The following is a 15,120-nucleotide window of genomic DNA, read 5'->3' on the forward strand; positions in this document are numbered from 1 at the left end:
CTGACAAGAAGTGTTAAAAACAGTGGTTTTGAAATGCAAAGTCTATTTCTGTCTTTTGTAGCTGGCCCGAGAGGTGCTTGACATCGCCGCCCTGATGGTGAAACCTGGCATGACCACAGAGGAGATTGATCACACTGTGCACCTGGTAAAGACACTAGCCTCCTTTCCCTCTTTCCCATCCACTCACTTTCTCCTGTCGCTCTCTTCCTTTTTCACTCTTTCCTCCTCTCTCCCTCGTCTTGATTGTTGACGTGTAAGCACTTCCTTCCTCCAGGCCTGCACAGCCAGAAACTGTTACCCCTCCCCTCTCAACTACTACAACTTTCCCAAGTCCTGCTGCACGTCAGTCAATGAGGTCATCTGCCACGGCATCCCAGACAGGAGACGTCTGGTGGATGGGGATATCCTCAACGGTAGGTTTCTCAAGGGCAAAAAGTGGCTTCCTCATCTGTCCCTTCACCGTTACTTGCTTGAATTAACTGGACAGGTGAAATATAAATCCCCAGTTGGCATCCTCCATATTCTTTCACCTAATGTGTGTTTTCAGATCATTGAGTATGATGGGGTTTAAATAGGTGAGTGAGACTTTAGACTATTGAGATGCACATAGAGAACGGGCTAGTTCCCATTAGACAGACTGCCAAAGAGCTCTTGCTGACATGGTTTGACAAGAGAAATGGTTTTATTAGTATTCAGCAAGAGTCTATAGGACTTCAGCCAAAATGTAGCCTGTGTCCTATATATGTCTGAAAACGGGACTATTCTCAAGAGAAAGATCCCATGAGACACTGCCAAAAAAACTGACTTACAGCATGGTTTGACAAGACGTCTCATGAGCATGATAGTGCCCACTATCATGTACAGTGCATATTATAAGTATTTATCTGTCTGTTAGTGACTGAACTTGATTTCATTGGGATTTTTTTTCTTCTTGTCTACACAAATATCCACATGTCAAGGTGAAAATTTAATTATATGAATGCTAACAAATGTAAAAAATAAAATAAATAAAAATAAAAAAAAATAACAACTTCAATATCTTGGTTGTATAAGTATTCACCCCCTTTGTTATGGCAACCCTAAATTAGATAAGGAGTAACAAGTTGAACTCGCTCTGTGTGAAATAAGGGTAAACATGTTTGTTTTTTTATGACTTCCCCTGTACCCCATTTATACAGCATCTGTAAGGTCCCTAAATCGTGTTTTGACTTTCCAGCACAGATTTAATCTATAAAACCAGGGAGCTTTTCCCGTGCCTCATACAGATTGGTAGGTGGGTAAAACATAAAAAGCAGACACTGAATATCCCTTTAAGCATGGTCAAGTTAGCACTTAATCTGTGGATGTTGTATGAAACGACCCAGACACTACAAAGATGGTCGTCCTTCCTAACCCGACCCAAGATTATACATAGGGCCTGTTTTTTCATCAATAACTAGGGTATGGGCAGGGCTCGGGTATCACTAAATGAATCACTAACATTTTGAAACGGAGCCATTTGCTCTGCTTCGCAGTACACCAGACACTGGGAGAGGAATTCACTTTCAACAGGACAGTAACCCAAAACAGAAGGCCAAATATAAACTGAGTTGCTTACCAAAGAGACAGTATGTTTCCAAGTAGCCTAGTTAGTTTTGACTTAAACTTGCTTGAAAATCTATGGCAAGACTTGAAAATGACCATTTAGCAGTTATCCCGCAGCCAACTTGACAGAACTTGAAGAATTTTGTAAAGAATAATGGGGAAAATATTGCACAATCCAGGTGTGCAAAGCTTTTAAATACTTACCAGAAAAGAGTCAAAAGCTGTAATGTCGGCCAAAGGCGGTTTTATATATATAAAAAATTGAATCAAGATAAAGCATTAATTACTAATGTTCAGCATCTCTTCCACCCCCCCCGTGCAGTGGATATTACTGTGTACCACAATGGATTCCACGGAGATCTCAACGAGACCTTCTTTGTCGGAGAGGCAGATGAAGGGGCAAGAAAGCTTGTCCAGACCACCTTCGAATGCCTTATGCAAGCCATCGACTCAGGTAGGATCTCTTACCTGATGCCAGATAAAGATAAACTAGATTTTTTTTTAACAATTGTGGCTGACCGGCTCGAATAGGTCTTATGTAGCAAAATTATAAATTGTGTAAAAGTAGAAAGTAGAAAATGCTATGTCATACACTGCAGTTGATGAACGGGAAAGTAATTGTAAAAAGTAATTGAATGGGAAAGTAATTGTACTTTTTAAAGTTGATAAACTTGTAACCTCACTTTTGAGAAAATGGTCCTTGAATATTTTGGTACACCTACTGGAGAGCTCTTCTTTGTCTACAGCCATTCAGAATCGTTCACAACCTTTTAAGCTTTAAGGATTCACATGTGAGGCTATGTACTAAACAACCAAAGATTTCAAGACTAAAGGCTGAAACTACGGGAGTGTTGGTAAATTTAATCTGGAGTGCCAGAGTGTGCTCTGGGTGTTCGGAAACCCAGTGTTGTCAGATTCACTGTTTGTAAATTGAGAGCATTTCTCTCTTGGGGCTTTCAGAGCACACATTGGACACTCTGGATGAAACATAGGGTTGATCTGAGCTTTCTGACCTAAAAGCACCCAAGCTAACTGGGTAATGTTGGCTAGCTACTTTCAGATACAAATGAGAGAACAGCTTACTCTGACCATTTTACTCGCCCTAGCAGAGCTGGTTATCCAGAGCGTTGGTGACTGCAACTGTGACGCTGGCAACTATTTAGTTACACTTTTTTTGCCAAAGTTTACTGACACCGAACATATTCAACGGGTGTTGGGTGTTGAGCGTTTGTAAATTTGTCAGTTATTCTGCACTCTGGCACACTCGGGAGAGTGCTCAGAAATCGGAGTAGATAGACGTAGCTGGTAAATTTACTCTCGCTATCGATAGTTGTCACAGTGACATCAAACATTCTATTGAAATTGTTTCTTGCATAGTGGAGTCTTGTTTAGACATCTAGCTAGCTAAACAATGAACCATAATCCCAACTCCTAACGTTACTACCCTGCATGATTCTGCAGGTAGCTAACCAACCAGGTTCAATGTTAGCTAGCTAACATCAGGCTATAACTAGCAATGCAAATGGCTCTGAGATACAAATAATATTACTACACAGATCATACATGTAACGTTAGCTAGCTAACGTTAGCTAGCTAACGTTAGCTAACTAGCTAACAGTACACTAACTTGACATGAAAATGTCTTTCTGACAATTAGAAACTTGTCAAATCTGAAAATGGAGCTAGCTAGACTCTCTTACGTGTATACATGGATGCTTCTCCCTCTGTCACGGATGCCATGGTTACCCATAGTTTGAAGATGTAATCTGGAGACAGGTGTTTTTATACAACAGCCTTCTGTGTGTTCTCTTTTCAACTCCGTCTGCATATTTGCAATCAAAACGCCAGAATTTCCTTAGCTATCATACTCTAATTCCACTGATTTCAAAACTCAGTCCTCCAGAAAGTGCGGAGCAACAGTTATGCAGTTCTACCTAATATCTTTCAAAAGCCCTGTTTCGAAAGGATTACCTACACATACTGGCCAGGTCATATTATAGACAGAAGCATGTTCAGCCCACTCATTGTCTCAGCCAACCATGGCTAGCAGGAATGTTGTGGCTTTTTTCCATGGCTAAACCAACTAGGCTCGTAATTTAACAATTTTATTTGTATTTACAGATGGCATACACGTTTGTTTTTAAGGCACATGAAAGTTCACATGTTTCAGAAGGCATTTCTGACAAAATGCATTTTGATAAATAAATAAAGTTTGCATTCAAATGGCGCTCCTGTGAAGTAGTGACACGTGACATATGCCTAGTTTCCTGGAACGAGTCTCAATTAGGTCACTATCACAATGTTTTTTCCCCCCCTCTTCCTTTTCTAGTAAAGCCTGGTATCCGCTACAGGGAGCTTGGTAATATCATCCAGAAACATGCCCAGGCTAACGGCTTCTCTGTGGTGCGGAGCTACTGTGGCCATGGCATCCACAAACTGTTCCACACTGCTCCTAACGTGCCCCACTATGCCAGTAAGTACCCCTCAGTCTCCTTCCACCAATACGCTTGTGTAATTGACGTCCTTTTCTCAGATAACATAGTAGCCTACTTCAAATTTTATAGGTCACGTACACGTTAATCCTCAAAGGATTTTGGGGGAAGATGTATAAATTGGTGGGTTTCCTTTCTTTGCAGAAAACAAAGCGGTCGGAGTGATGAAGCCTGGCCATGTATTCACCATCGAGCCCATGATCTGTGAAGGTAAGGGTCCTCAGAGACATGACAGCAGATTTGGGATGTAATTTTGTTTGTGTGTGCTTAATGGTTGGTAATTGTATACCTGTGTTTTAATACTGTACTTGTGTGCTTAACACTGTGTGTTCTGTGTAGGTGGTTGGCAGGACGAGACGTGGCCTGATGGCTGGACAGCTGTGACTCGGGATGGGAAGCGTTCCGCCCAGTTTGAGCACACCTTGCTTGTGACGGAGACGGGCTGTGACATTCTGACACGCCGGCTGGACGACAACGGACGTCCCCACTTCCTCAACCAAATCTAAATTGGGGGGGGGGGGGGTACAGCAACGAACGGACTGTCTCGTGGGCAGCTCTCTTTGGTCCCCAATGTCATATCACACATACACATCTCTAACCTGAGGCACGCCGCCCGCCTGCCCCCCACCCCCCCGGAGGCTGTCCCTGCTGCGGCCTGGCTCTCACCGTTCCACGAATTTAGTGTTCTCCAAGATTTACAGGAAGTACTTGAATACATCTGATATCAACTGTGTGGATTGTTTTATCGGTGCTGTTTTAAAAAATAAATGTCTCATCAGGAGATGAAAAGTAAAAATAAAGAAGTGTATTTATGCGCAGTAGCAGGTTTAATTTTTACCTTGATTGTGAGCTTTGATTCTGTTGACGTATTTGACTGCAGAGGTGTGGAAAGGGTCATGCTTCAGTTTGACTCCTTGACCTCTAGACATGTGCCACCTTACTGTGTTGCCTAATTGACAGCAAGGCAGCTGGGTCCTATTGAGTGGCCAGAGAGGGGAGCTGTTGAGCTCAGTGTTCTGCTAAAGTGTGTAGTGCAGGTCTATTCAAACCTGGGTCCTGAGGTCTGCAGCACTGCTAGTTTTCTTTTCTCTCTTGTAGTGAACTAGTTGATTTAGGTTCATTGATTGACCAGAATCTCCTTGCCAGGCATCCCAAGTCTGGTTTGAATCGGGATGAAAGTCTGCAGTGCGGTGGACCCCAAGGCCTGGATTGGAATTGCCCTGGTGTAGCGCGTTGAGCCTTAATCTGTATGAATTAAGAATAACCATGCCAGATAATGTCTAGGCAGCATGTCTGTTATTCCTCAATCCAGTCGATCAATATTTACCTTGATATACTGTTGAGCAACACTCTTGAGTCTCCATTTTAATCCAATCTTTCCAGTTTCTCTGCCAGCTTTTTATTTCTTATATGATGGGAGTAATAAACAGCTGTTCTGTAGTTGTGTGTGTGCGTATATGCTTTTGTGTTTGAGTGTGGTGAGGACTGTATAAATGCCAAAGGCTCTATTGCAGCAGAAGTCTGGGTTTACTACAGACCTGTGAATTAATACCCTTTTTCAGAGTACTGTATTATTAAAATAGTAATAACATAATCATTGAAGTATTGATTGTTTTGCATTAGCTCAAAGTTAAGTGTTTCTTGTTTTGTACTTCCTATGATGTGCACATTATGAGAATCTGACTGCAAATGACATGATACTCATTCACTAGATGCTTTCTCCCAATGCTATGCTCAATTATCCTGGCGACGAGATTCAAATTAATTTGACCAGTAAGACAATCCTTTGATTTAATGTATTCAATTGAAATGGAGAAATAAGGAGTGATGTTATGGTTTTCAGAGCCGCCTCTTGAAATCTAAAAATTCAGGACAACACGAATACTGCAAGACCGAGGAACGATGAGAAATATTTCCATTTAGTAAACACAAAATGGAACGCAGGCTTTGTTGTGTTTTTTGTGCAATGCCTTAAAATTTCCCAGCATGCATTAAACAGAAGCCCTCTGATCCGTTCGAAGGGTGATGTGTGGGTCACAATCATCCACCTTCAGCTTATTGTTCATGTACTCACTGACCAGTTAGGAACACCCTCCACACTTGTATATTCTATGGAAAGCTAATGCAAAGCCTGACCTCAGTTCAATCAAATGATAGACAACTGGTTGGATTATGTGGGGTGACAACTACACAGAGCTTTTGGCTCTCACTAACACATTAGAACCATCCCAGTTCCTGTCCAAGTTCATCCTGTCACCAGTTGGAATGGGTGAGAGGAGATCTTTTGCCCGCCTGCTGACAAACCTTCAGGGCCGCACTCTGGAACAGTCACTTACACATCTGTAACCTTGCTATCGTGCCACTATGACCATTAGGTGTAACATAGATAACATATTCTACAATTGAGATTACAACACTTAGCTGCAGTGGTGGAAAAAGTACCCAATTTTTAAAAGTAAAGATACCTTAATAGAAAATGACTGAAGTGAAAGTCACCCAGTAAAATACTACTTGAGTACAAGTCTAAAAGTATTTGGTTTGAAATATACTTTAGTATCTAAAGTAAAAGTATAAATAATTTCAAATTCCTTATATTAAACAAACCAGTCAGCATCATTTTCTAGTTTATTTTAATTTATGGATAGCCAGGGGCAAGCTCCAACACTGACATCATTTACAAATGAAGCATGTGTTTAGTGAATCTGTCAGATCAGAGGCAGTAGGGATGACCAGGAATGTTCTCTTGATAAGTGTGTGAATTTGATCATTTCCCTGCCCTGCTAAGCATTCAAAATGTAACGGGTACTTTTGGGTGTCATGGGAAAAAGTATATAATTTTCTTTAGGAATGTAGTAAAGTACAGATACTGCCAAAAAAACTACTTAAAGTACAGATACTGCCAAAAAAGTAGTACTTTCAAGTATTTTTACTTAATTACTTTATACCACTGCTTAGTTGAGCATTTGTTGACATTGTTAAAAGAAATCATAAAATTGAGAAAAGCACTGTGCACTCTTTCTACACATTGTCAGTAAAATAGTCATTAATTCCCCAAACACTCAAGGGTAGTCTGTAAAAGTAGAATCCACTTCCTCACCATGATCCCTATGTTGCACACACATATGAAGGAATAATCCAAACTCCTTGGCCACCTTAAACTGGGTTGAGGTCAATCCCATGATCCTGGTCGCCTCAGCTGCTTTGCATCCCTTGATGGCAGCCAGGCCCGACGCGCCAAGTCCGAACACTGCACAGGTCGAGCCCGTCTCCACCTGTAATGACATCGTTGGGCATGGAAATCACAAATAGAGACTAGGTGAAAGTTTTGTCCTGCTATACACAATCAGTTGAATCAGTTGTGTTCGTCAGGAAATATTCTGCTTTTACAAAATGGGATGCTGTTTTCAAAACTTGTAGAAATGTTTTTTTCCTGAAGGAGAGACACTACCATCAGGAAATCCAGTGACTGACCTTAGCTATGTTAATTGCTGCCCCGTAGCCTGTGGAAATCCCACAGCCCTGCCTTCTCGTCCACCTTGGCCAGCGAGATGTCTGCCACCACCATGTACTCAGAGAAAGAAAGTGCTGCAGCCCATGAAGTGGGCCAGACTTATCCCCTAACGGGAGAATTGACTGAATGAACCCAGCCTATTTCTACAATTTATCGTCTTAAAACCTGATTTGAAACCCAACCATACTGCTAACCTTATGCCTAACCTTAAATTAAGACCAAAAGCACATCTTTGTTTTCATTAATTATTATGATGTAGCTGTTTTGACTTTGTGGCTGTGGCAACTAGTGACAACCAGATGTAGTGGCTAGAGGTTGTCTCTGATTTTGTTGGCTGTGCCCGGAACACTCACCTGATCTTTTGACCAGGTTAGTTTTGTGATTTTTACAGAACTTGCACTCTCCACACAGGGAGGTACAGGAGGATCACAGTATCCCCTAAAACAGACACAATAAATAACTTGTGAAAGCCCTGTATGTATTATATCAAGATATTTAAATAAAATTATTGAAAGCTCTTGGAACGTGAGCAATAGGAGGTAACAATGTCCTTCTGTTAAGTTTTTCTCTGACTCACTCAGTATGATCAGAGATCTGTATATAATGATGAGATGCTCACATCTCCGCCCTAACAATGGGAGTCGTCGTCCCAAAGGCGGGAAGGCTGGCGACAACCTTAGATTCAAAATAAACCCATAGAAACTTATTGGGCTTATTTAGGTGAGAGTGAAATCTCTCGCTTCGCCTCTACATCTATGGTATGACTACCTGGTTTGAATTTTGTGATGCCCTCTTCAGCGCTCTCAATCGTCCCAGCACCTTCATGGCCCAACACGACAGGGAAAACCCCCTCTGGGTTCGAGCCACTCAGGGTTCAGGAATCTGTATGGCAGATCCCAGAGGCAACAATTTGCAACACATTCAGGGTATTTTAATTCAGCCAATTTAGGAGATGATTCAACTTTACCATTGTCTACTTTGGTAATTACAATAACTGCAGTGTTTTCAAGGGCAATCATGAAACCACCCCCTATAAATGTCAATGATGTTAGTAATTTAAGAGTAATTGGACTCTTGCCCTATGATTTCTGGTCACACACTCAACTCTCCCGCCTCCCAGAACTTGTCCCATCTTCACGGTAATCTCTTACTGTAAGGAGCACTGCAACATGGCAAGCTAAATCAATTGAATCGAAAGTAATTGAAAGAAAGCAGTTAATAATACTAAGTGTGCTATTGTGACCCCGGTATAAGGTACACCAGTGGTTCTATGCTATAGTACATGACCTTGTGACCTTTATCTTGATGCGCACTTCCTCCACGGAGAGGGGCTTCCCAGCCTAACATGCAACTGCAGCCCGGCATTGGATCACAGCAGTTCACTGTCACATGGCCAGACAAGATGCATCTCCTTACTCATTTCAATCAACACATTTGATAGAAAGAAACACACAAGCCAAACATGATTCCTTGGCATGAAATTGGTGGCCAAGTATAAACAAAGTGAACAAGGTTTGATTTGTCAAATGTGTGTTTCTTTCTATCAAATGTGTAGATTGAAATGAGTAAGGAGATGCATCTTTTCTGGCCATGTGACAGTGTACTGCTGCTGTGGGGAGGACAGCTCATGATAATGGCTGGAATGAAATGAAAACCATGCATTTGATACCATTCCATTCACTCCATTCCAGCCATTATTATGAGCCATCCTCCCCTCAGCAGCCACCACTGTACTACACAGATAGTTTGGTTGACATATCACATTTAGAAAAATATGGAACAATTAAAATGACTTCAGAAAGTATTCACACACCTTGACTTTTTCCACATTTTGTTGTGTTACAGCCTGAATTTAAAATTGATTAAATATAGATTTTCTTTTATCGCTGGCCTGCACACAATACCACATAATGTCAAAGTAGAATAATGTTTTTCGAAATGTTTTACAAGTTAATAAAAAATGTAAAGCTGAAATGTCTTGAGTCAAGTATTAAACCCCAATTTCCTTAACAAGTCACATAATAGGGTGCATGGACTCACTCTGTGTACAATAATAGTGTTTAACATAATTTTTGAATGACTACCTCATCTCTGTGCCCCACACATACAGTACAATTATCTGTAATGTCCCTAGGTTGAGCAGTTAACACAGATTCAACGACAAAGGCCAAGTAGGTTTTCCAATGTCTCGCAAAGAAGGACACCTATTAGTAGATGGGTAAAATAATAAATAAGAAGACATTGAATATCCCTTTGAGCATAGGATTAATTATACTTTGGATGGTGTATCAATACACCCAGTCACTACAAAGGTACAGGCATACGTCCTAACTCAGTTGCCGGAGAGGAAGGAAACCGCTCAGAGATGTCACCATGAGGCCAATGGTAACTTTCAAACAGTTACAGAATGTAATGGCTGTGATAGGAGAATATTGAGGATGGATCAATAACATTGTAGTTACTCCACAATCCTATCCTAATCAACAGAGTGAAAAGAAGGATGCCTGTACAGAATAAAAATATTCCAAAACATGCATCCTGTATCCAACAAGGCACTAAAGAAATTTTACAAAAAATGTGGCAAAGCAATTAACTGTTTGTCCTCAATACAAAGTCTTATGTTTGAGGAAAATCCAATACAACACATTAGTGAGTACCTTCAAATTTTCAAGCATAGCGGTGGCTGCATCATGTTATGGGTATACTTGGGACTGGTGGGGAGGACTGGGGGGGAGGTTCAGGACAAATAATTTAACGGAATGGAGCTAAGCACAGGCAAAATCTTAGAGGAAAACCTGGTTGTCTGCTTTACACCAGACACTGGGAGATGAATTCACCTTTCAGCAGGATAATTACCTAAAACACAAGCCAAATATACACTGGATGTCACGCCCTGGCCTTAGTATTCTTTGTTTTCTTTATTATTTTAGTTAGGTCAGGGTGTGACATGGGGAATGTTTGTGTTTTGGGTGGTTATATGGTAAAGGGAGTGTTGGGTTTAGTGTATGGGTTTGTGTTGAGTGAATGTTTCTAGGTATGTCTATGGTTGAGTGAATGTTTCTAGGTATGTCTATGGTTGCCTGAGTGGTTCTCAATCAGAGACAGATGTCTTTCATTTGTCTCTGATTGGGAGCCATATTTAAGGCAGCCATAGGCATCATGCATTTGTGGGTAATTGTCTGTGTCTATGTTGCATGTTTTTGCACTTAGTCATTTATAGCTTCACGTTCGTCTATTTGTTGTTTTGTTTAGTTTTTCTTCTTCTAAATAAAGAGAAGATGTATTTTTCACACGCTGCGCCTTGGTCCTCTCTCTCTCCCTTTGACGATCGTGACAGAATTACCCACCAACAAGGGATCAAGTGGCAACAGGAGCAAGGAATAAAGGATTCATGGACATGGGAGGAAATATTGGATGGTAAGGGACCTTGGGCACAACCGGGAGAATATCGCCTCCCTCGTGAAGAGCTGGAGGCAGCGAAAGCCGAGAGGAGGCGATATGAGGAGGCAGCACGGAGGCAAGGCTGGAAGCCCGCAAGTACAACCCAAACATTTCTTGGGGGGGGGCTAAGAGGTCGTGGGCCGAGGGCAGGTAGGAGACCTGCGCCCACTTCCCAGGCTAACCGTGGAGAGCGGGAGTACGGGCAGACACCGTGTTACGCAATAGAGCGCACGGTGTCTCCTGTACGTGTTCATAGCCCGGTGCGGGTTATTCCACCTCCCCGCACTGGTAGGGCTAGATTGTGCATTGAGCCAGGTGCCATGAAGCCGGCTCAACGCGTCTGGTCTCCAGTGCGTCTCCTCGGGCCGGCATACATGGCACCAGCCTTACGCATGGTGTCCCCGGTTCGCCTACATAGCCCGGTGCGGGTTATTCCACCTCCCCGCACTGGTCGGGCGACGGGGAGCATACAACCAGGTAAGGTTGGGCAGGCTCAGTGCTCAAGGGAGCCAGTACGCCTGCACGGTCCGGTATTTCCGGCGCCACCTCCCCGCCCCAGCCCAGTTCCACCAGTGCCTACACCACGCACCAGGCTTCCAGTGTGTCTCCAGAGCCCTGTTCCTCCTCCACGCACTCGCCCTATGGTGCGTGTCTCCAGCCCGGTACCACCAATTCCGGCACCACGCACCAAGCCTCCTGTGCGTCTCCAGAGTCCTGTGCATCCTGTTGCTGCTCCCCGCACTAGCCCTGAGATGCGTGTCCCCAGCCCGGTACCACGAGTTCCGGCACCACGCACTAGGCCTAATGTGCGTATCCAGGGTCCAGTATGCCCTGTTCCTTCTCCCCGCACTAGCCTTCAGGTGCGTGTCCCCAGCCCGGTACCACCAGTTCCGGCACCACGCACCAGGCCTACAGTGCGCTTCAGCCGGCCAGAGCTGCCCGTCTGCCAAGCACCATCTGAGCCATCCGTCTACCCAGCGCCATCTGAGCCATCCGTCTGCCCAGCGCCATCTGAGCCATCCGTCTGCCCAGCGCCATCTGAGCCATCCGTCTACCCAGCGCCATCTGAGCCATCCGTCTACCCAGAGCCATCTGAGCCATCCGTCTACCAAGCGCCATCTGAGCCATCCATCTGTCCCGAGCCATTAGAGCCGCCCGTCTGTCCCGAGCCGTCAGAGCCGTTCGTCAGTCAGGAGCCGCTAGAGCCATTCGTCAGTCAGGATCTGCCAGAGCCGCCAACCAGACAGGATCTGCCAGAGCCGCCAACCAGACATGATCTGCCAGAGTCGCCAGCCAGCCATGAGCAGCCAGAGTCGCCAGCCAGCCATGAGCAGCCAGAGTCGCCAGCCAGCCATGAGCAGCCAGAGTCGCCAGCCAGCCATGAGCAGCCAGAGTCGCCAGCCAGCCATGAGCAGCCAGAGTCGCCAGCCAGGATCTTCAAGAGCCGCCAGTCAGCCAGGATCTACCAGAGACAACGAAGCGGATATTGACAATGGTGGAGTGGGGGCCACGTCCCGCACCCGAGCCGCCGCCATATTAAGGCCCACCCCGGACCCTCCCTTTATGTGTCAGGTTTTGCGGCCGGAGTCCGCACCTTTTGGGGGGGGGTACTGTCACGCCCTGGCCTTAGTATTCTTTGTTTTCTTTATTATTTTAGTTAGGTCAGGGTGTGACATGGGGAATGTTTGTGTTTTGGGTGGTTATATGGTAAAGGGGGTGTTGGGTTTAGTGTATGGGTTTGTGTTGAGTGAATGTTTCTAGGTATGTCTATGGTTGAGTGAATGTTTCTAGGTATGTCTATGGTTGCCTGAGTGGTTCTCAATCAGAGACAGATGTCTTTCATTTGTCTCTGATTGGGAGCCATATTTAAGGCAGCCATAGGCATCATGCATTTGTGGGTAATTGTCTGTGTCTATGTTGCATGTTTTTGCACTTAGTCATTTATAGCTTCACGTTCGTCTATTTGTTGTTTTGTTTAGTTTTTCTTCTTCTAAATAAAGAGAAGATGTATTTTTCACACGCTGCGCCTTGGTCCTCTCTCTCTCCCTTTGACGATCGTGACACTGGAGTTACTTACCAAGAAGACAGTGACTGTTCCTGAGTGGCCAAGTTACAGTTTGACTTAAATCTGCTTGAAAATCAATGGGAAGACCTGAAAATGGTTGTATAGCTATGATCAACAACCAATTACAGAGCTTGAAGAATTTTGAAAATAATAATGGACAAATGTTGCACAATTCAGGTATGGAATACTCTTAGAGATTTACCCAGAAACACACACAGCTGTAATCACTCAATCAAGCATGTATTGACTCAGGCGGTTGAATACTTACCTAATCAATATATATTTGTGTTTCATTTTTCATATATATATATACAGTGGGGAGAACAAGTATTTGATACACTGCCGATTTTGCAGGTTTTCCTACTTACAAAGCATGTAGAGGTCTGTCATTTTTATCATAGGTACACTTCAACTGTGAGAGACGGAATCTAAAACAAAAATCCAGAAAATCACATTGTATGATTTTTAAGTAATTAATTTGCATTTTATTGCATGACATAAGTATTTGATCACCTACCAACCAGTAAGAATTCCGGCTCTCACAGACCTGTTAGTTTTTCTTTAAGAAGCCCTCCTGTTCTCCACTCATTACCTGTATTAACTGCACCTGTTTGAACTCGTTACCTGTATAAAAGACACCTGTCCACACACTCAATCAAACAGACTCCAACCTCTCCACAATGGCCAAGACCAGAGAGCTGTGTAAGGACATCAGGGATAAATTGTAGACCTGTACAAGGCTGGGATGGGCTACAGGACAATAGCCAAGCAGCTTGGTGAGAAGGCAACAACTGTTGGCACAATTATTAGAAAATGGAAGAAGTTCAAGATGACGGTCAATCACCCTCGGTCTGGGGCTCCATGCAAGATCTCACCTCGTGGGGCATCAATGATCATGAGGAATGTGAGGGATCAGCCCAGAACTACACGGCAGGACCTGGTCAATGACCTGAAGAGAGCTGGGACCACAGTCTCAAAGAAAACCATTAGTAACACACTACGCCGTCATGGATTAAAATCCTGCAGCTCACGCAAGGTCCCCCTGCTCAAGCCAGCGCATGTCCAGGCCCGTCTGAAGTTTGCCAATGACCATCTGGATGATCCAGAGGAGGAATGGGAGAAGGTCATGTGGTCTGATGAGACAAAAATAGAGCTTTTTGCTCTAAACTCCACTCGCCGTGTTTGGAGGAATAGAAGGATGAGTACAACCCCAAGAACACCATCCCAACCGTGAAGCATGGAGGTGGAAACATCATTCTTTGGGGATGCTTTTCTGCAAAGGGGACAGGACGACTGCACCGTATTGAGGGGAGGATGGATGGGGCCATGTATCGCGAGATCTTGACCAACAACCTCCTTCCCTCAGTAAGAGCATTGAAGATGGGTCGTGGCTGGGTCTTCCAGCATGACAACGACCCGAAACACACAGCCAGGGCAACTAAGGAGTGGCTCCGTAAGAAGCATCTCAAGGTCCTGGAGTGGCCTAGCCAGTCTCCAGACCTGAACCCAATAGAAAATCTTTGGAGGGAGCCGAAAGTCCGTATTGCCCAGCGACAGCCCCGAAACCTGAAGGATCTGGAGAAGGTCTGTATGGAGGAGTGGGCCAAAATCCCTGCTGCAGTGTGTGCAAACCTGGTCAAGAACTACAGGAAACGTATGATCTCTGTAATTGCAAACTAAGGTTTCTGTACCAAATATTCAGTTCTGCTTTTCTGATGTATCAAATACTTATGTCATGCAATAAAATGCAAATTAATTACTTAAAAATCATACAATGTGATTTTCTGGATTTTTGTTTTAGATTCCTTCTCTCACAGTTGAAGTGTACCTATGATAAAAATTACAGACCTCTACATGCTTTGTAAGTAGGAAAACCTGCAAAATTGTCAGTGTATCAAATACTTGTTCTCCCCACTGTATATATATTTTTTTACAAATGTTCAAATTTTTCTTCCACTTTGACATTATTTTGTGTAGATCGTTGACAGGCAAAATGACAATTACATCCATTTTAATCCCACTTTGTA

General features: G+C 43.6%; 1 protein-coding gene and 1 pseudogene across 5 annotated transcripts in view; one reads left to right on the plus strand and one right to left on the minus strand.

Moving 5' to 3' along the window:
- LOC139563803 (methionine aminopeptidase 1-like) overlaps positions 1 to 5,670 on the plus strand; it is a 29,118-nt gene extending 23,448 nt beyond the window's left edge. For 3 of the 5 annotated variants that reach the window (XM_071382720.1, XM_071382721.1, XM_071382718.1), the window contains exons 7-12: positions 62 to 145; positions 275 to 413; positions 1,907 to 2,038; positions 3,914 to 4,057; positions 4,221 to 4,286; positions 4,416 to 5,670. In XM_071382720.1, coding sequence (XP_071238821.1) covers positions 62 to 145; positions 275 to 413; positions 1,907 to 2,038; positions 3,914 to 4,057; positions 4,221 to 4,286; positions 4,416 to 4,582 — 732 coding nt within the window. In that variant the 3' untranslated portion in view covers positions 4,583 to 5,670. The remainder of the gene's footprint in view (positions 1 to 61; positions 146 to 274; positions 414 to 1,906; positions 2,039 to 3,913; positions 4,058 to 4,220; positions 4,287 to 4,415) is intronic. The other 2 variants (XM_071382723.1, XM_071382722.1) reach the window with 1 other exon arrangement.
- A 1,465-nt stretch (positions 5,671 to 7,135) lies between these two features.
- LOC139563780 (alcohol dehydrogenase class-3-like) lies at positions 7,136 to 8,497 on the minus strand (annotated as a pseudogene).
- Between the last annotated feature and the right edge of the window lie 6,623 nt (positions 8,498 to 15,120).

Source organism: Salvelinus alpinus, chromosome 34 (assembly GCF_045679555.1).
Source record: "Salvelinus alpinus chromosome 34, SLU_Salpinus.1, whole genome shotgun sequence".
NCBI lineage: Eukaryota > Metazoa > Chordata > Actinopteri > Salmoniformes > Salmonidae > Salvelinus > Salvelinus alpinus.